Below are 19,522 nucleotides of genomic sequence, written 5' to 3'. Positions count from 1 at the left end.
GGGAAGGATTTCATATCAGACAACTTCTCTCTCCCAATTGCTACCCAATCCACAAGCATTACAGGAAAATGGCACAATCATTTCAGAAACTTTCTCCACATATGTTACATGTTTTACAGGGAAAAACATCATGATTGCACAGATCTACGCAGGCTCTGATCCTGTGTGGTGATGAAAGAGCCACCAACGTTTGATTAGGCAAAGGAGGAGAACCAAACATGATTGGGTAGGTGAGCATATAGCAGATAGGAACAGAATGCCCCTGGGTAGTCTGAGGATAGCAGGAAACTGACTAGGCGGATAGACAACAATAATGACAAAGCCCAATTTCTAGGACCTCTGACACAAGAACTATGCTAGTCATTCGTGAGTATTATTTCTAATTCTTACAATAATTCTTGAAGGTGTATATTATTACCATCTCTACTTTACAGATGAGGAAACTGAGGTTAAAAGCCACAGAATTCTTTGGAATGCCCAGAGGAGAGCAGGTCAGCATGTAATAATTCAGGAAGACCTTTATTCACTAATTCATTATTCACTAACTGAGTACCAACTTGAGGACAGAGAATTTTATTTGGCATTGGAGATATTTGCCATTGATGGGGCCTCTGCCAACCTATTTTGTTGGACACTGGGAGGGGACTGCCTGCAGCCATAGAGGGAAGCTAACATAGGGGAAAAAAATCTGCTTGATTGGCAGCCAGGAAGGCCTAAATCCCACCCAGCTACACTTCCCTCACCTGAATGGACTTGGAGGCCCTCACTCACTGTACCGTAGAAAGGATAAGGGCAAGGCTCCCTTGTGGAAGCGTGTCAGCTCTGCTTTCTGTGTTGGGTGACTCAGACAGAGTGGGCCTCAGTTTTATCATTTGTAAAATGGGGATAATAGTAGCACTTACTGAGTGTATTACTTCCCCATAGTTGCTGTAACAAATTATCACAAACTTGGTGAGTTAAAATAAAGAAATATATTCTCTCACCCATCTGGGTGTTAGAAGTCCAAAATCAGTTTCACTGAGCCAAAAACAAAGTGTCTGTAGACACCACAGGGCTGCCCTGGAAGGGTAAGGGAGAATCCTTCCTTGCCTCTTCAGTTTCTAGTGGCTGCTAGCATTCCTTGGCTTGCGGCTGCAGCACTCCAGTCTCTGCCCCAGTGGTTATACTGACTCGTTTCTCTGTCAAATCTCCCCTTTATAAGGATAGGTGACTGCATCTAGGGCCCATTCTGATAATCTAGGATAATCTCTCCACTTCGAAATCCTTAACTTAATCTTAAAAGACTGTTTCCACTTAAGATAACATTTACAGGTTCCAGGGATTAGGGCCAGATATCTTTGGGGGCTGTTATTCTGCCTATTACACTGAGGGTTGTTAGAAGGCGATCTAACGCTGGAAGAGGATTGAGCACAGCATCTACCAGTGGAGAACACAGAGTAAATAGCAGTCTGTTTCCGCTTTTAAAACGAGGTTATTTAAGGAAGCCAGCCCTTACAGGGCTGCAGTAAGGTTCAAACAAAGCACAGTTATAACACGTAGCAGGGCATAAGGGAGATTAAGGAATGAGATGAAAGCAGTTCTGTAGTTTCTCTCGCTCCCACTGTTTTTGCACACCCTTCTATCCCGGCGGCCTCAGACCCCGCCTACTCACAGTCCCACCCCTCCCGGGAGGATTCTCCACCTCGATGCCCCGCCCCCTTTTACGCACCCCCCCCCCCCGCCCACCTGTCTTGGCGCCCTCCGTCCGTCGTGCGTTTGAGGCGTGAGGGCCTTTGCGGTCTGTTCATTCTACTGCCCATCAAATCCTAGCCCATTCTACACAATTCTGTCTCCTTCCTCAGCCTGTAGTATATTAACCCAAAGAAGTTAGATTTTCCGAGCTTAGTGGTGGCCACTTACTTGCTTTCAGATGAAAAGCGAGAGGAGAAGCTTTGGGGAGTAGACCGGCGATATTCAAGACAGCCCTCACGGACGGGGCCGGGTCCTACATACCTCGGTCGCCGAGCCCGGGCCAGATCCCCGCGCAAGCGCAGTGGGCCTGACTCGCCATGCCGACTGTCAGCGTGAAGCGTGATCTGCTCTTCCGAGCCCTGGGCCGGACCTACAGTGAGTGCGGGCCGCATAACTCTGCGCCTCTCCTCGGAGGCTGGGACCCCCTCCAGAAGGTTTCGTGGCAACGTTCATGCTGCCCAGCTGGTTTCGGCCTTGGGCGCTCAAGGTCTAGATAGGGAGGGCTGACGGCCCCCGCGGCCAGGCCAGGGTGATGTAGCCTCTGGGAACCGGTGTCGCCGCGGGTGCATTTGCATCACCTGCAGATGCTGGGCTCGCAGTGTCATTCATTCAGGGCTCTCATCGAGCGCCTACTGCCTGCCTGATGCCAGGGAATAGAACAGGAGTGAAGCCCCGGGTTGCATCCCGAGTGTAGCCAATTAAGTGCTGTAAGAAAAGCGCTGTGGAAACTCCGTTTGTGAATAGGAGAGGGGACGGCATTCTGTCCTTGTTTTATTTTTTTAACTTTTACTGAAGCGCCTGTTAGGTGCCAGGCACTGGCCTAAGAGCTTTGGGAGTACAGTGGTGCACATAGCACTTAAGGGCCACGTTCATATTCGGATAAGGGAGGCAGATAATAAATCCAGCATATTAATAAAATGATTTCGGATAACGTTAAATGCTGTCAGGGAGAAAAAAAAAGATATTGTGCTAAGAACAACATTAGGTAGGGCGGTAACATTTGGGCTGAGCCCTGAGTGTTGAGTCTTCACTGGATGGGCTTGGTCATCGTGCTACACTTAGGTTCTTCAGTTCGAAAACCACTAGCATTAAAAAAAAGGGGGAGACATATTAGGTACAATTATCAGTTACCATATAGATGTAGCAGTTGAAGTGACATCTGCCCCGCCCCATATTATCAGCTTGTATAACGGCTGTAGCAATTGATTTGTGAGAGCTATTTTTGGTTTTAGGATTAGATATGACAAAGCCCTAGTCGGTTTAATAGATACTGCTTCCTACAATAAGATACTACTGTGGAAATAAAGTTAGCTTTTGAAAACTTAACCTAAAGGTTCACTTTTAGATACTACGTACAGTTGACCCTTGAACAACCCAGGTTTGCAACTGGGCAGATCCACTTATAGAAGGATTTATTTTCAACAATAAATACTACAACATAATCTGTGGTTGTTCAGTCCCTAAATGCAGAACCCAGGAGGGCCAACTATATAAGTTATACAGAGATTTTTGGACACGATGGAGGCAATGGGAACCCTTGAGCCTTGCCTTGTTCAAGGGTCAGCTGTATTCTTAAAGTGTTATTCTCCTTCTGCCATAAGGCCCTGGAAAGAGTTAATTATTTTGTCCTCTGAACTTGGCTCGAATTCTCTACACTTTTATTTCATACTATGCATAATTATGTTCCTTACCCATCTTTCTAAACCATATTCTCACTCATGCTGTACGATGTACCTGAATTATACAAGAGAGTAGGTGGCAAATACTTGCTGAAGACAACTGTGATCAGTTTCCACGTGGGTATCCATATCTGGGAAAGTAAGAGATAATCCAAGTTTTTAAAAATGATGAGATTTATAACCTATTCACTGTCATCTGATGTTTTAATGTATTCCCTAGCTGCCCCCTTCCCTTTTTTTTCATATTGAGAGAGATCGGGTAAGCTTAATTATCCACAAATATCTGTCAGCTACTGACTCATTAAAATTTCACTCAGCAAAATCTGTGTTGAGATGTACTTCAGACAGGTTAGAAATAATACTTATCATTAGTTTGTATTTTATGTGTTATTTCTTGAAATATTTTAAATGTTAATTAGGTTGGGATAAAAGTTGGAAAAACATTTTGGCAAAGCTTCTGGTTTCCAAGTAGTGTGAATCCGACTTGTCCCCTCTCCCTTTTTTTTCTCTTTCAGTCTTTTTTCTTCTTGTTTTCAGATAATGTCTCCTTTACTCTTCTATCCCCATTCCCTCTATTCTGCAGTCCCTCCATGGTTGCTTTTCAGTCTGTCCTAAAATTCCATTGTTTCATCAGTCACTGCCTTCCCTTCCGCCACCTCTTTGCTTATTGAGAATTAGCAAAGAATATTTTTCGGGCTGCTTTTATTCTTTAACATTGCTCCTCTGGGGCAGTTTTGTCACCTTTGTCTACCTTTTTATCGTCTTTCTGCTCAGATGTTTTCCTCTTGCCACTCATTTTCTTGTTAACTGATTTATTTTAACTGTTCTTCAATTCTGGTCCTGTTCTGCCTTGGTGTAATAGCAAAGTGTGGCTGGGCTGGAGAATATGCTTCCAAGCTCACGCTTGTGGTTGTTTCAGACCTCAGTTCCCAGAAGGGTGTGAATAGCAGGAGGCAGGGAATCACTGGAAGCCTCTGTTATTTCCTGCCCCAGTTAACTATACCCCTGCTCACATGCTCACCCACACCAGAGACCTGGGAGTCCTCCCGCTCACTCACGGTTCCCACCTCCCTCTTGGTCAGTCTTCGAGCCTTATGGAATCTGTCTCTGATGTTTCTCACATTCTTCTTTCTCAGACTCCCTGCTCTGCTTTGATCAAGTCCTCACTGTCTCACTTGGCTGTTGGCAGTAGATTGTCTGCTCCAGTTCTTCCACCACCCTGCCAGCATTCTTTAAAACGCAGATCTAATTGAGCTGCTGTCCAGCTGGACATCCTTTAGTGTAACTCCCCATTACCCCAGGCAGGGCAGAGGGCATCACGAGCTGACTTCTTCCTGCTTGTTCCATCATGGCTCCTGACATGAACCTCATGCTTCATCCGTATTGAACTTTCCTACATTTGTCATGCTGTTTCTCACTCCCTACCATCCCCGTCTAATAAACTCATCCTTTCTCTGAAGCCTCAGCTGACCCTTGGTGGAGCTGATTATTTCCTTTGTGCCTATGCTGTACCTTACACTTATCATAATTGTATTTACACATCTAGCTTGTTTACTACAGTAGGAAGTAGTTAAGGCAGGAATTGTGTTTTATTTATCTTTGCAGCCCTGATACCTAGTTAAGTGCCAGGATATAGTAGGTGCTCAATAAATGTTTGGTAAATGGCAGTTCAGTATCAGGATCGGGAATTTTAAGACCAGCTTTTTGCTAGACTATACTGGTAATGACAGTTTGTGTTCAGTTTTGGGTAACAAGAAAACCCTAAAAATGTTGTGTCAGGTAGCAAAGCAGAATAGAATATAATTTAAAAGTAAGGAAGAGAACTATTAATTTTTGCAGACCTACCACGTTTCAGGGCATTATGCCAGGCCCATTATCTGCATGAACTCATTTAAATCTTTCCAACAGTTGCATGCTTTAAATCAGTGGCTGTAAAATGCTAATTTTTGGATGAGGCATTTTAGCTCACTTTATGGATGAGACATAGGAATCAGAAAGTTTACATAAGGTGCTAAGCTCTCAGAACTAGTAAACTGAACAGTCAGAATTCAAACTGGGATTGGCACGGCTCCAAAGTCAACTGTTAGGCCACCTTAGAATTTTAAATGATAGGATTTATATGACGTTGTTCCATCATGTTGGATCTGTGATTCTGTGCCTACTTTACATTGGGTCCCTACTTAGGAGGTCACTTTTCTTGTGAGTAAATGTAAAGTCCCCAGTGCAGGTAACCTGATTCCGTAGTTGATACTATTTAGATGAATCAGCCTTGTAATAGTTTTCTTTTTCTTTAAAAATTTTTCTTGGCCAAACTTTTAAAATTTGTTTTTAAATGGTGATATCTGATGCCTGATATTTAGTATGCTTGATGTAAGGCAATTTAAAAAATGCAATTTATATGCTATACTCATTTGTACTGAACAGATTAAAATTAGCAATCTCTTTTTTTTTCCTAGCTGACGAAGAATTTGACGAACTATGTTTTGAATTTGGCCTGGAACTTGATGAAATTGTATGTATTGGATATTTATTTGTCTCATATCCTGTGTATAAGTTCATTTTTCAGAAGTTTATTATATTTTATCTTTGTTATAAGGTGGAATATTTGTGGGCCGTGGTAATTTTTGTGTTAAGGGGCTAAGCTCTGGTTCTAAATGTGTCTGTTGCTTTGTGTAAAGTCTCAAAAGGGGTCCCTGCCTTATTCGGATGCAGACACCTTAAGCTGTCAGGTTAGTGCTGTGGAGGTGGGTAGACCCTCTCAGGTAACCCTAGAGTGAGAGTGAGCTCCCGGTGCCATTTGCAGATGACCATATGGAGAGGGGTCTGGGAGCAATGGAAGCTCTGCTTCAGCCAGAGTTGCTGTCTCCTTGGCCTCTGACTTCTACATTTCCTCTGTGCCCACCTCACCTTCCTCCATGTTTGTTTAACCAGTGTTAATTCATTCTTCCTTCACTACTGTATACATTGATCTTGTAAAATCATCTCCTATTTTTTGAAGAATTGCTTGTAAAAATGATTTTGAAGCATTTTCCTGGTCTTTTGATTGTATAATGGTTAAAATGTTTAAACAATAGCTTTATTTACAAAATATATTACTATAATGATTATATATTAAAGACATTTGTAACTAAAAAGATAATTAATATTTCTCGGGTAATTAGTGTTATTTTTTCCCCCAAACCTTTTATCTTCTTAGTCTATTCAGTGTTTTCTAACACTATAAGTTTGAGGAGCTTCAGACTGACAAAATGTGTATTGTCTTGTTTTTCTTGCTGTTTATTTACTAACATTACAGGAAGATTTTTTTTTTTTTAATTAGTGATCATCTATATCTTGAGAGGTCAGCTGAGATTTCTGTAGTTTATATTAAATTGTTACTAATTTTATTAGGACTCAAAATTATGTTTGAGGCTGTGTGATATTGAAGAGCATTGGACTGGATATCAGAAAATTTGAGTAACAGTTCAAGCTTCCACATTTACTAGCTATGTGACCATGGACAATTACATTGCCTCTCTGGACTTCATATATTGGTCACTCTGGGCCTCCTTTTCATCCGTGAAATAAGGGGGTTTGGCTTATATGATCTTTATAGAACTCTTTGGCTCTGAAATTTCTGTGGTCATTGATTTCTATAACATTTTTGTCAGCATTGATAAACCCAGTCTTCACATATGATCTTTGCATGAACTGAGATACTGAAAATGAAAGAAGGTTTAAGCAGCTGTGTCTTTTTTTGCAAAAGAATTAGGTATTTTTTTGTTCAGGTGTTTCCTCTTCTCTGGTTACCACATTTTTTTCCCCTTGCTTATGGGGGTCCCTCCTGAAATCCGCCATCATCTTTCTTCATTAAAAAAAAATACAGCAATTTTATTGATTCCTTTGAACTTGGTTTAAATTCTGATTCCTCTTCTTGCCTCTTTTCATAGCCTTCCCTATCCCCCTCATCTCTTTTCTCCTCTCCTTCTCCCTCCTTTTTATCCTCCTTTTATTATTTTTATATTTCCTCTGATTTTTAAAATTGTCTCCTGAGCTTGAGATACCCAGTGTAGGCGGTCCCAGCATTATATGGACCCCTGTGATTCCTCGATTGTGACTCGGGTGTACAGTGCTTATTGACTGAATTCTTCTACCTGCCGTGCAGGTGTAGACTATAACTCTTTATTTGGGCAATGATTTGAACTGCTCGTATTGTGACAGTGGGAGGGCACCATGTTAAGAGAAAAATCATTACATGTTTTGATAGGAATCCATCAGTTATTTTAGCAGGTTGCTGGTGGTAGAAGCAGTGGGAGTTCCAGTTAAGTGGGGTTTCCAGATAATTAGTGAGTAGCATTAACAGTTGGATTATGACTTTTAAGCATTTTGATTGAAAATTTCTTAAGTATACCTACAGTTCCCTGCTGTAGTAAACATAGGCAATGGAATTTAATTTCCTGTCAATGGTTGTTTTTTAAGAAAATATGTTATTCTTTGCTCTGATGTGGTGATTGAGAATATTCTAAGCTTTTTGCCACTGCGTTAAAAATTCTCCTAGTGTTACTTCTCTTCTCCCTCTTGTTTGCTTTCATTCTTGCTGCTCTGTACCTTTTACGGTCATTAGATTGCTTCCTGTTGTACCTTTAATTCCTTCTAATTTACCCCACAGCTTCTGATGATCTCTTCAGATGTTTTTGTTTGCTTTTATATGATTACTCTCATTCTCACGTTGCTTTAAGACTTTGGTGCCCACAGGATTTAGCTTTTAGAGTTATTATCTTATAAAAACTTGCATATCTTTTATTTGGTGAATTCTCCTTCCTTTTTCTCATTGACACTTTTGTTGTTGTTGCCCTGTGTTCTTGTGTTTTCATTTTCTTTTAGATCAGGGATGAGCAGACTTTTTCTATAAGGGGCTAGCTTTGAAGGCTGTGTAGTCTCTGCCACAACTCAGCTGTTGTGGTGTGTACTTAACAACAGATAATATGTAAATGAATGGGTGTGGCTATGTTCCAATAAAACTTTATTTACAGAAACAGGCGGCAGGCATGATTTGGCCCACTCCTTGCTTTAGATGGATTTGTGCTGCTCTGGAAAGAACAGGGATAATGTAGTTACTACTTGGTAGGACTAAGAACTACTTTTTCAAAAGAATTTAGACTTACTTAGTTTTATTTTACTTTGGGGGTTTATTTTAGACTTCGGAGAAGGAAATCATAAGTAAGGAACAAGGTAATGAAAAGGCACAGGGGGCCTCTGATGTTGTTCTCTACAAAATTGATGTGCCTGCCAATAGATATGATCTCCTGTGTCTGGAAGGATTGGTTCGAGGACTTCAAGTCTTCAAAGAAAGGTAAGGGAATCAGTTCATTAAATACTTGGCTAAGTTGAATTGCTTTTTTCTTTGCCTGTCATTATCAGCAACCCTTTCTCAGTTTCTAGAAGAAAACTTATTGGACAGGTACACCAGCTTTAGGTCTGCATAGAGGGATGATTCGACCTGTGGATTGCAGCCATTTGAAAATTTGCCTCAATGTTGAGTCATAGCCTTTCATTTTGGGAACACATTTTAAAACTAGAGTGGTTAATGATTTTATGGCTTCTTAAAAAATTCTTCAGTAGGTTCATGTGAGTTCTTTCAGTAATCCAATTGGAAGAGATAGTTCATTGGATTTGTTAGAGGTTGAGAGAAAAGTACAGGTGGCAAAACTTTATATGTCGTTTTCTTAAGAATTTTGAGGAAGCTCGGGAGTGGATCTTCCTAACTGGAAAACTAAAGATCTTAACGATGGCTGTGGGCAAGTTCACTGGCCTTTCTAGTTTCAATCTCTTAATTTGTAATGAATATTTTTAAGTCTCTGCCTAACTCTTCAAGTAATAAATTTAGAAAATGATGAACATATAAAGTGAAAAAGAGGCAAAACAGTAAAGCTATCAAAAATAATTGTTTTTGGTTTTGAATACTTATACATTATCTCATGAGTTGCAAAAGACTAAGCCTAAGAGCCTCAGGCAGATGGGCTAGACTCTGGAACTATGAGGCCTTCAGATGAGTGACAGGTGTTGGTGAAAGGGTGATAATTGGGCATTTGGTTAAGGTGGTTAAAATCTGGGGGTTGACCCAGTTGTTTCTCTGCATGACAATCAGATGTTTATATTTTGTGGGTCAGGGATAATCCCTTACAGTGTGTTTCCCAAACGTCTCTGATTTGAATTTCTGTTTTTAACAGGCACCTTGTAAGATATTTATAAGACAGAATTAGGAAAATGACTTAAGACCTTTGCTACTCAAAGTGTGGTCCATGGACCAGCATCATCTGTGTCACCTGGGAATTTGTTAGAACTGCAGAATCTCAGCCTCTACCCTAGACTTTTTGAATCAGAATCGGTTTAACAAATTCCCCAGCTGATTGTAGGCATTGAGGTTTGAAAAGCACTGACTTAAAATAGTAGTTCCCACCCTCTCCTAATGATAACAATTACCTGGACTATGCCTTCAGAATGTACTATTTACCAGGCCTTTCCCTTGAATATTCTGATTCATTAAGTCCAGATGGGACCAGGCCATCTATATTTTTAATAAGCTTTATTTTTCTTAGAAGCTCAGAATCTCATGATTGGAATAAAACTTAAAGGTTATTTAATTCAGCCCCTCAGCTGATGTTTAAATGCCCCCATACAATTGCTTAGGTAAAATGGTTTTCTAGCCTCTGCGGAGACTCTAGGGATAGATTAAGCATTACCATGAGGCATGAGGCATCCTAACCCATTTTTAGACAACTTGAAATGTTAGGAAGTTTGTTTTTTGTTATTGTTGTTTTGTATTTAATATTCAGTTGAAATTTGGTTTGCTGTAACTTTAACCCACTGTCCTAGTTCTGTTCATTTTGCATGCTTTCTATTCACAGAATAGGATAAATCAGTTTATCAAATCTTTTGGTTAATATTGAGCAAGTGTGTTTTAACATTTTAGGATAAAGACTCCAGTGTATAAACGGGTAATGCCTAATGGAGAAATCCAGAAATTGATCATCACAGAGGAGGTAATAAGGGTCAATTTTTATTTTCCTTTTAAAAACATTTCTTATGTATGTAAGGTGGAACAAAGCTCAGCCTTCTGCCAAGTATAATTTTCTTTGATCTTTTGCTAAAATGGATGTATATTTAGCCTCTCGTTCTTAAAAATTGTCATTTTGTTTTTAACCAAGAAATGAAAGGGAACAGAGCATCTGTTTTCCATGAAAAATTTCAGAAAGTAACATCCAAATATTTGTTTAAAATACATTTGAAAAAAATACATTTGAGATATAATTGTTTAAATTATGGTATTAAAATTTAGAAAATCTTTGGGGGAAGGCTATTTGGTAAAAATATTAACTATCAGCAGGCAACTTAAAGGTTGATTTTTTTTTCTCAATAATTTAGTAAATTTTCAGTAATCTGAAATGTAAATTTCATGAGGACAGTGACTTTTTTTCTTATCACCACTGTACTTTATTACTTGTTGATTGAATGAATAATATACACTTGTTTAAATGAAAGTTTGTGACAGCTAACTTTTTGTTACAAGATGTTATTACAAAGAAAAGGATTAACATTTACCGTTTGTCATGATATAATGATTCCAGACAGCAAAAATACGCCCTTACGCTGTCGCAGCAGTTCTCCGAAACATAAAGTTTACTAAAGATCGCTATGACAGCTTCATTGAGCTTCAGGAGAAGTTGCATCAGAACATTTGCAGGTTTGTGGCTGCATCTTCTCTCTTCCCTGCCGCCCCCTCTCCTTCCTCCTTCTCATCCCTTTCTTCCCCTTCTCCTTCCCCTTCTCTCCCTCTTTCCTTCCCTTTTTCCTTTCTTTCTCTACTGCACATTTTTTCAAAGCTCTGAATTAATAATATGTGAGAGTGACAAGAGTTTAAATTTGTTAAATTAAATTGAAGTTTAAATAAGTTTCAGTTTACCAACAGCTATTTGTTACTGCTTATAAATAGTGTCTACATGGAGAAGTAAGCTATATTTTGAAAACTATATAGAGAAGAAATACCTACTCGTAGAGGTTTTCTTTTTTTGTTTGTTTTTGTTTTTTGGTTCAAATTACTAGCAGTGGATTATACTACTAAGTATTAAACCATGGTAATTTGAAGTTTCACTTCTCATTTTCAAAATAGGCAGAATTTTTTGGCTTAGATCTCACTTTTTGATTGAATATAAGTATAAATTGACAGATGAAACTTGAGACTTTTAAATAATTGAATTTTTGTGCTCACCTCGGCGTCACACATACTAAATAACTGGATTGTCTTATTCTGTCTTTGGCGTTGCTGTACATCATTTCCCAGAGAGCTCCCTTTAGTGAAGTGATCTTCAAACCTATGGAATTCCTAACCCCTAAAGGTCGAGGAAGGTAACAGTGGGAGGGAGTCCTTCAACTAATTTCAGTATTTCAAAAATACTAGTAGAAATGATATATTTACTCATGATAAGAAATGTCAGGCTTTAGCTAACACATCCAGTCTTTTTGTGTTGGTCTTAAAATATATCAACATAAGTTGATTTCATGCTTGTCAAAGGATTAACAGTTATGTACGTCTTAAATAAAAATAGAAAAAGTAATTTTTATTTTTTAATAATTGCAGTGATTGCAGTTCGGTTTAACTATGGAAACTAGAAGAGGCTTATGTGTAAGGGTTGGGCTAGAGACAGGGGTCAGAGGGGCCCTTGGATGTTTTCCTCTGGTGTGAAATATATTTTAAAAATAAAACACCTGTGGTTTAGCTCATGAGGTTTCTTTTTCTTGAAACATCATTTTTCTTTTTTCCAGATTCTGAAGAACATTTATTCCAAAATGTTTTATAAAAATAATCTATTTGTCATCTTACAGATGTTATTATTATGCAAAATAATAAGAATTTAAATACCATTTCAAGGCGAGTGGGTATAGCTCAGTAGTGGAGTGCATGCTTAGCATGCAGGAGGTCCTGGGTTTAATCCCCAGTACGTCTATTAAAAAAAAAGAAAAATGAATATTTCAAAATGAAGAACAAGGTAGAGGATTTCGGACAAGCATAGATACATCTAGCAAGTGGCTGAGCCCAATTATCTGTTCTGTTCATTTGAAGAATCTAATTTTTATCTAAATCAGAAGGCATTTCCTTACTAATTTGACTTTAAGCTCTGGTTTATGCAGTATTTCTGGAAGTCATGAGCTTTTCCTAAGGGGAGGAATAAATCACATCCTAAAACTCTGGTTGTACCAGAGTCAGTAAATCCTGTGTTTTTCATGAGATACGTTCATGTCATTTAAATTATAAAATTGATTGGCATAAAGTTCTTTATTATGTTCCCTTATTATCCTTCAATATATCTGTATTATCTGTTTCAATATCACCTCTTTCATTCCTGTTCCTTTTCTCTTATTTTTCCTGATCACTGTGACTAGTGGTTTATCAATTTCTTCAGTGCGTATCAGCGTATATCAGTTTTCAGAGAAGCAGCTTTTGGTTTCATTGACTTTTCTCTGCTTTTTTTCTGTTTGTCTGTTTTCATTGATCACGCAGTGTTCTGTCTAGGGCTAATTAGCCCTTACTACTGAGCCAAGACCCTTGTTCCTGCTTTATCCATTGCCATACGAATAGTGAGGTTTTGTAGTCTGTGAGCGCTGTTCCCTTGGACAGTTCTTTCCCTGGCCTTGGGTGGTTTCCTCACATGTGTGCACTGATCACTGCTCAGCTGACTACTCAATGGGGCCCCTCTGCACTTCTGCAGAGTTCTCTCCTCTCTGGTGCTCTGTGCAGTGAACTCTGGCCGTCTTGATCTCTAGGCTCTCTACCATGTCTTCAACTTAGGGAGTCCACTGGACTCTAACCAGACCCCCTTTCCTGCCCTGTGGCTTGAAGCCCCTCCAGGCAGTCAGCCGGGCGGTTGGAGGGCTCCCCTTGTTTCCTGTCTCAGGGATTGCCGCCCTTCATTGCCTGATGTCCAGTGCCAGACACGGAAACCATTGTTTTGTGTATTTTGCCTCTTTAATGATTGTTTCAGGCAGGAGAGTAAATCTAGTTTCTGTTAATTTTATTTGGCTGTAAGTGTCCAGTGAATTTTTTACCCATTATTTTACTTTTCATCTCTAGAATTTATATGGTTCTTTTTTAAGTTTTTTTTTCCTGCTGTTTATCCCTCATCTCTTCATTATGTGTATATTTTCTTGAACATTTTTTGTAGTAGCATTTTTAAAATTAGTGTGGTGATTTGAGGATCTGGGTCATCTTGAGCATTGGTTTTTATGGGCTGTTTTTTTCTCGAGTATGAGTCATGGTTCCCTGTTTTCATAGGCACTGCTTTTTGATTACATATAGAATGTTAGGTTGTGGAAGAGGCTCTTGATTTTGCTCTTTTTCTCTGACAAGCAATTTTTGTTGCAGGCAAAGACTCTTGAATATTTAGCTAGACTCAGACTTACAAAATTTGGCTAGATGAGACCTCTGCAGTTGGCAGCAGCAGAATTTTCTGCTCCCTTCTTTCAGCTGCTGCTTTTTCATAGCAAGACTTTAATAGGTAGAATCTTGATTTCTCAGTATTTTTAGTTTTCATATCTTATGTATGAAATATATATTTAAAATATTAATCCTTTTTCTGTACATACATTGTAAACCTTTTCTATCATGTGTCTTTGAACTTTTGGGGTCTTTTGGGATATCTAAGGCTTTTAGTTTGGATATAGGCACGTTTATTAGTCTTCCTATATGGCTTTTATGTTTTGTGTCTTACTTAAGAAGGGGTGTCCTACTCCACAGTTTTGAGCATCGTTCTCCTGTTTTTTCTTTGAATAATTTTTCAGTTTCTTTTATGTGTGTATATATGTTTGTCTTTTGTTTTTCAAATTGCATACCTCTTTGATTCATCCGAAATTTATTTATTTATGACTGGTTTGAGGTTGAAATTTAGTGTCATTTTGAGGTATTGTTTTAGGATTAAGGGACCAACATCAGTGTTCAGGAAAACATGGACCTTCTTACCCATGGATTTGTCAGTTGTTAATTTTATCTAAACTTACAGAACCATGTTCATTTCAACCTGAGCTAGTTCTGGGGTTATTATCTTCCATAAGCATATAACTGAGTAAAGTAATACTTCCTTTTTGCTTGTCAACCACTCTGTTCAATTCACCTGTATTTATTAAGATTCTGGTTACTTGTCTTGGAGGATGACCAAAATTTGTTTCTTACACATTTAAAAAATTGTTTCATGGTTCAAGTAATGTGGACTTTAGTATATTCTTTGATTACTAATGCATTTTCTCTGATCTGTAACTGTAGTTAGGCATACATTGTCAAATATATGTACACATACATCTAAAACTAATTTTAAGTATTCTCAAGAGCACCATAAATTCTGCCCAAGTGTCTCCTTCTGAATTGTCTTTTGGAAATCTAAGAGCTAAATTTGTGACCCTCTGTGGAAAGACTGTAGGCCTTGAGATTCTAATTTAGTATCAACATTGTTCATTACTCCATTTTTTTATCCCTCCTTCTGTTTCTTTCTCTCCTACTTTGTATCATGATTTAAGTTCCTAAAATTGTCTTCAATCCTTTGCAGGTAAACTGTAGAATAAATGAAATTAATAGCTTTTGAAATTTCCTTACATATGAAATTTTAAAATTAAATAATTTCCATTAATAAAGCAGTGCAGGTATATGACAGGAAATTTAGGAAAATATAGCCAAAAAACATGGCAATTTTTAGGTAATATAATTAAATAAAACATTTATTTTTATTTGAGGATATGAAGAGTTCAGAAATAGGTTAAAAGAAAGTAAAAGGTATGTTGACTTTGAAAATGTCCTAGTAATGTACTTGGGAAAGCACAGTTGAAAAAATGTACTTCAGGTATTGAAATAATATTTTTAAGTAGCTTTATAATTTCTCATAATTTTTAATGGTTGTAAAATTGCCATATATTAACAGGGTATTTTAGGGAAGTGTCTAAAAATAATTTTTAAAAACCTGTAGTCTGTGTTATCTTTTGAATTTCTGCTTTGGAATATTCAAGTCTTTTTTTCCCATTTCTCTCTCCATGTAGGAAAAGAGCATTGGTTGCTATTGGTACCCATGACTTGGACACTTTATCAGGCCCATTTACTTACACTGCAAAGAAACCTTCAGATATCAAATTCAAGCCTCTAAATAAGACAAAGGAATACACAGCCTGTGAACTGATGAACATGTACAAGGTAGGGGTCCTTCCATATTAATGTCATAGCTCTGCATGAATCATGAAATTCCTCCAAAGTCAAGTCTTAATTAGGGCAGTGCAGTGAGTGCTTTTGAAAAAATAGCAGTGTCTGGGCTCCAGTCCAGAGATATTGATTCATTTGATCTACAGTGGGGTCTGGGCATGGTTTTGTTTTGTCTATTAGTACTTTTTTATCCTCTCAGATGTTTTTAATGTACAGCCAGGACTGAGAACCACTGAAGTAGATCATACCACACTGCAGTATTTATAATTAGGTGTAATTAAAACTCATGCAAATATAAGGAACAGTAAGATTTACTAGTTGCTGTGTGTGTGTGTGTGTCACACTCTGTTACAAAGTGTCTACCTCCCATTATTTGCATTTTACAGTTGAGCAGTGAAAATGAATTCAGTAGTCAGTAGTCACCTTAAATTGCCCTTAACAAGTAGTGGAAGTAGTGGGGATCATTTGGAGAAAGCAGCTATTATCGTTGGCCTTATTTGCACAGGATTTCTTCCTATTTAAATTGTTTTGTATGTTTTGTGTTTTGCTTAAGGTGATTCAGGCTTACTGTGCAAATCTGTTTTCACTCTTGAAAAGCAATTCAACTGTGGCTTCATCTTTCCCTAGTAGGAGATGAGGCTGTATAAGGATGCTAAGATAATTAATTTATATCAGCAAATTGTATAAATTTAGAACTTTTGGGGGCTGTTTTATTGTTTTTCTGTAATTTTTATGCCAGGTAGGTATGTAAACTAACTACAGTGACAAAAGTAAAAAACAATTTTTTTTTCAGACTGACAACCACCTTAAACATTATTTACATATAATTGAAAACAAACCTCTGTACCCAGTTATCTATGATAGCAATGGTGTCGTCCTTTCAATGCCTCCAATCATCAATGGTGAGTTATTTCTTAAGCATCATAGTTTTTGCTGTTTCCCTCTTATTTTTTGACGTTTTTGTAGAATTCTCAGTAGACTTGGCTGAATCAGATAACACTTAATCTGAGAATCTCAGGTCTTTTGTAGATTTTATTGTAATAGTTCTTTTCATTCATTTATTCAATATTTAACTGGTGATTTGTATGTAATTTATAATTGTATACATATTTGTAAGTTTATAAATATCTTCTGGTGTTACTCTCATGATGCTGTTATATTCCTCCAAAGGGCGTCGATTTTTGGTTTTAGCAGGTCATTTAGTTCACGCCAAATTCTGTCTTACCTACTATTTTATAGTTAAGTTAAAACTTTAAAACTGAATTTTACCCTCTTAACTCCTTTCTGAACCCTTTGTTGAAGAAGCAATTTGAATGCACGATAGTTTAACAGTATTAAAGCCATAGATGTTTGGCTTTCTGAGGTGAGAAGGGGGTGCAGTTGATGCACGGTGGGAAGGAGAATCTTTTCCTCCTCAAGATCTCGGACTCCAGTACTTGCAGTGGCCTTTGGAGTGAGCCAGATCCAGACTCAAGTCTTAGCCTTGCTGGTTAATAGCTAATGGTCATGGTCAGTGAGCCTGATCTGAATCTTCGTTGTTCTGCCTGCAGCTCCGTCGTGGGGTTGTGGTGAAGATGTGATGAGACAACTTTTAGCACCTGACACATTTAATGCACTTAGTAAAGTCTTGTTTTTACTTTAGCTTTATTCTCCAGCTTATAATGGAAGCTTAAAATAATAGATGTATCTCCCCTTACGTCTGAGGTGTCCGTTTATATTATGTTCTAAGTTAAAATGCAGTTTCAGTTTTGTAGAGCTTTTTAGTGCACTTGTGTTTCTGAAACTGATTGTTTTGTTGTTATTGTTTTATGTCTGTTGCAGGAAATCATTCAAAAATAACAGTAAATACTAGAAATATATTTATTGAATGCACAGGAACTGACTTTACTAAGGTAAATAAAACTTTATTCTAATTTTGTACCGTCAAGATAGATTTTTACTTCTGGACCAAGACTATGTGGCTACACTTTAAAATATGTTTATTTTGTAGGTGGGAACATATTTTATAAATTTAGAAAAGTAGAAAGATGTAGATATTCTGTACTTTGGTTATAGTGCTTTCATTCAATTAACAAATGTGAGCACCAGCTATCTTTCTAGTGCCATGAATTTGGTAACAAGTTATATGTTCTTAACTCCAAGGAACTTGTCGTCTTGTGAGAGAATTAGCCATATGCATAAGTGTAACACAGGGAATGGGATATGCATTGTAATGCCACCTGTATAAAGTGTTCATCTTCGTGGGCTTAATCTGAATGCTGACTAATTTCAGACCTTTGTGTACTTGTAAAAGAAATTTTTAAAACCAACTGGCTATAGAGTTTTTTTTTAGTAAGTTGCAGAAGAGTTTATGCACAGAAAGATATCTAGAATATGTAGAATATCAGTCGTTCAGTCATTTTAGTTACTACATATATTGGATTGAATTGTTATGAAAGCTCTTTTCTATGGCATGTGATTTCTTTACACGTGGTAAGCAAGACATAGAGTGAGGTGGCAATTAAGCAGTTAAGGTAAATGTGAATGGCAGCAGGTGACTGGAGTGTAGGAGGAGGGCAGGTAAATGGTATTTGCATGCATCTTACAGGATTGGAGACCATTGTAAGGTATTTCATTTATAACTTTAATGTACCATATTTGCCTTCAGAAATATTGACAGGGTAATAAATAATAAAGCTTTTTCCATTAAAAAATTTTTTTTTGATTTGCACATTAACAGACATTGGATATTTTCCGTGAAGCTTGTTTATGAGTGAAGTATATATAAAAGCAAATCATATTTCTCAAAAGGTTATTGTATTTTTTAACTTAAAAAAAACCTAACAAATTCTATAATGGCCTTTACTATGTGTCAGGCATTGCTGTATGTGTTTTATACACACACAAACACACAACACACACATACATACTCTCTCTCAATCTTCATATTAACCAAGTGAGGTAGGAACTTTTATCATCTTTACTTAACAAACTAAGGTACAAAGACGGGTAAATAACTTGCCCAAAGTCAGACTGTTAATAAGTGACTAGGCCAGAAATCTGGAATCTGGCTACAGAGACTTAGGAGATTGATAAAGTTTACTGCTGTAGTTAGCCATCTGTCATTTTTGAAATTTGGTGAAGCCAAGGGAGGGGGTGGGGAAATAAATGATTTGTCTCAGTCATGGATTGTAACTCTCAGAGAACCGCATGAATGCAGAACACCTGAAGATAAGGTCAGGCCTACTCAGGAGTTTTTACTCCACTTCTTTCTTTAGAATTTATATAAAGAAGTCCATTTTTAGATGTTTGGGGACTAAAGGATATTAAATAATAACTCATTTCCTTCTGAGTGGAGAAAGATATATTAGTAGATGACCATAATACTTGTTTTTTTCCTTTGCAGGCAAAAATAGTTCTTGACACTATTGTCACCACGTTCAGTGAATATTGTGAGAATCAATTTACGTAAGTTCATTCGGTATCTTTATCAATGATGGCCTATTGTTCTAAAGTCAAGGCTCTAAGGCCTTGTGCTAAATATAAAGATGAAAAATGTGGTTCCTATAACTAGGATATATAACCTTTTTGGGGAGCTAAGACATATGAATAAGTAATTATAAAGTAAAAAGTGATAAGTACTTTAAAAATTTTCAGTAATGTTCTGGCTGTTTGTAAGGGTAAGTTACTGCTAGCTGAGGCAATCTGGGCAGACATCATGGAGGCAAGGAAATTTAAGCTATACTTAAGGATCATTGGATTTAAGAATATAAACATGGAGGAACAGAAGAAGGAACAGCTAAACAGAGGAAGAGAATCATATAAAAGCAAAGCATATATCCCATATACATCAGTAGGACTACTGAATTTGTTCCAAACTGATTTTTTAATTAAAAAAAAAACTAAACCTATATGGCCC

The 19,522-nt window shown here is 37.7% G+C and overlaps 1 protein-coding gene across 1 annotated transcript in view; it reads left to right on the top strand.

Annotated features, from left to right (window-relative positions):
• The first annotated feature begins 2,007 nt into the window (after positions 1-2,007).
• The window catches only part of FARSB (phenylalanyl-tRNA synthetase subunit beta), a 61,203-nt gene continuing 43,688 nt past the window's right edge, over positions 2,008-19,522 (top strand). Inside the window, exons 1-9 of the mRNA XM_006186894.3 lie at positions 2,008-2,106; positions 5,867-5,922; positions 8,588-8,742; positions 10,363-10,432; positions 11,018-11,133; positions 15,468-15,618; positions 16,418-16,526; positions 17,446-17,516; positions 19,010-19,071. Of these exons, the coding sequence (XP_006186956.1) occupies positions 2,049-2,106; positions 5,867-5,922; positions 8,588-8,742; positions 10,363-10,432; positions 11,018-11,133; positions 15,468-15,618; positions 16,418-16,526; positions 17,446-17,516; positions 19,010-19,071 (848 nt within the window). The 5' untranslated portion in view covers positions 2,008-2,048. The remainder of the gene's footprint in view (positions 2,107-5,866; positions 5,923-8,587; positions 8,743-10,362; positions 10,433-11,017; positions 11,134-15,467; positions 15,619-16,417; positions 16,527-17,445; positions 17,517-19,009; positions 19,072-19,522) is intronic.

Source organism: Camelus ferus, chromosome 5 (genome assembly GCF_009834535.1).
Source record: "Camelus ferus isolate YT-003-E chromosome 5, BCGSAC_Cfer_1.0, whole genome shotgun sequence".
NCBI lineage: Eukaryota > Metazoa > Chordata > Mammalia > Artiodactyla > Camelidae > Camelus > Camelus ferus.
The sequence above is the reverse complement of the archived record's forward strand: the minus strand, read 5'-3'. Positions and strand labels throughout refer to the sequence as shown.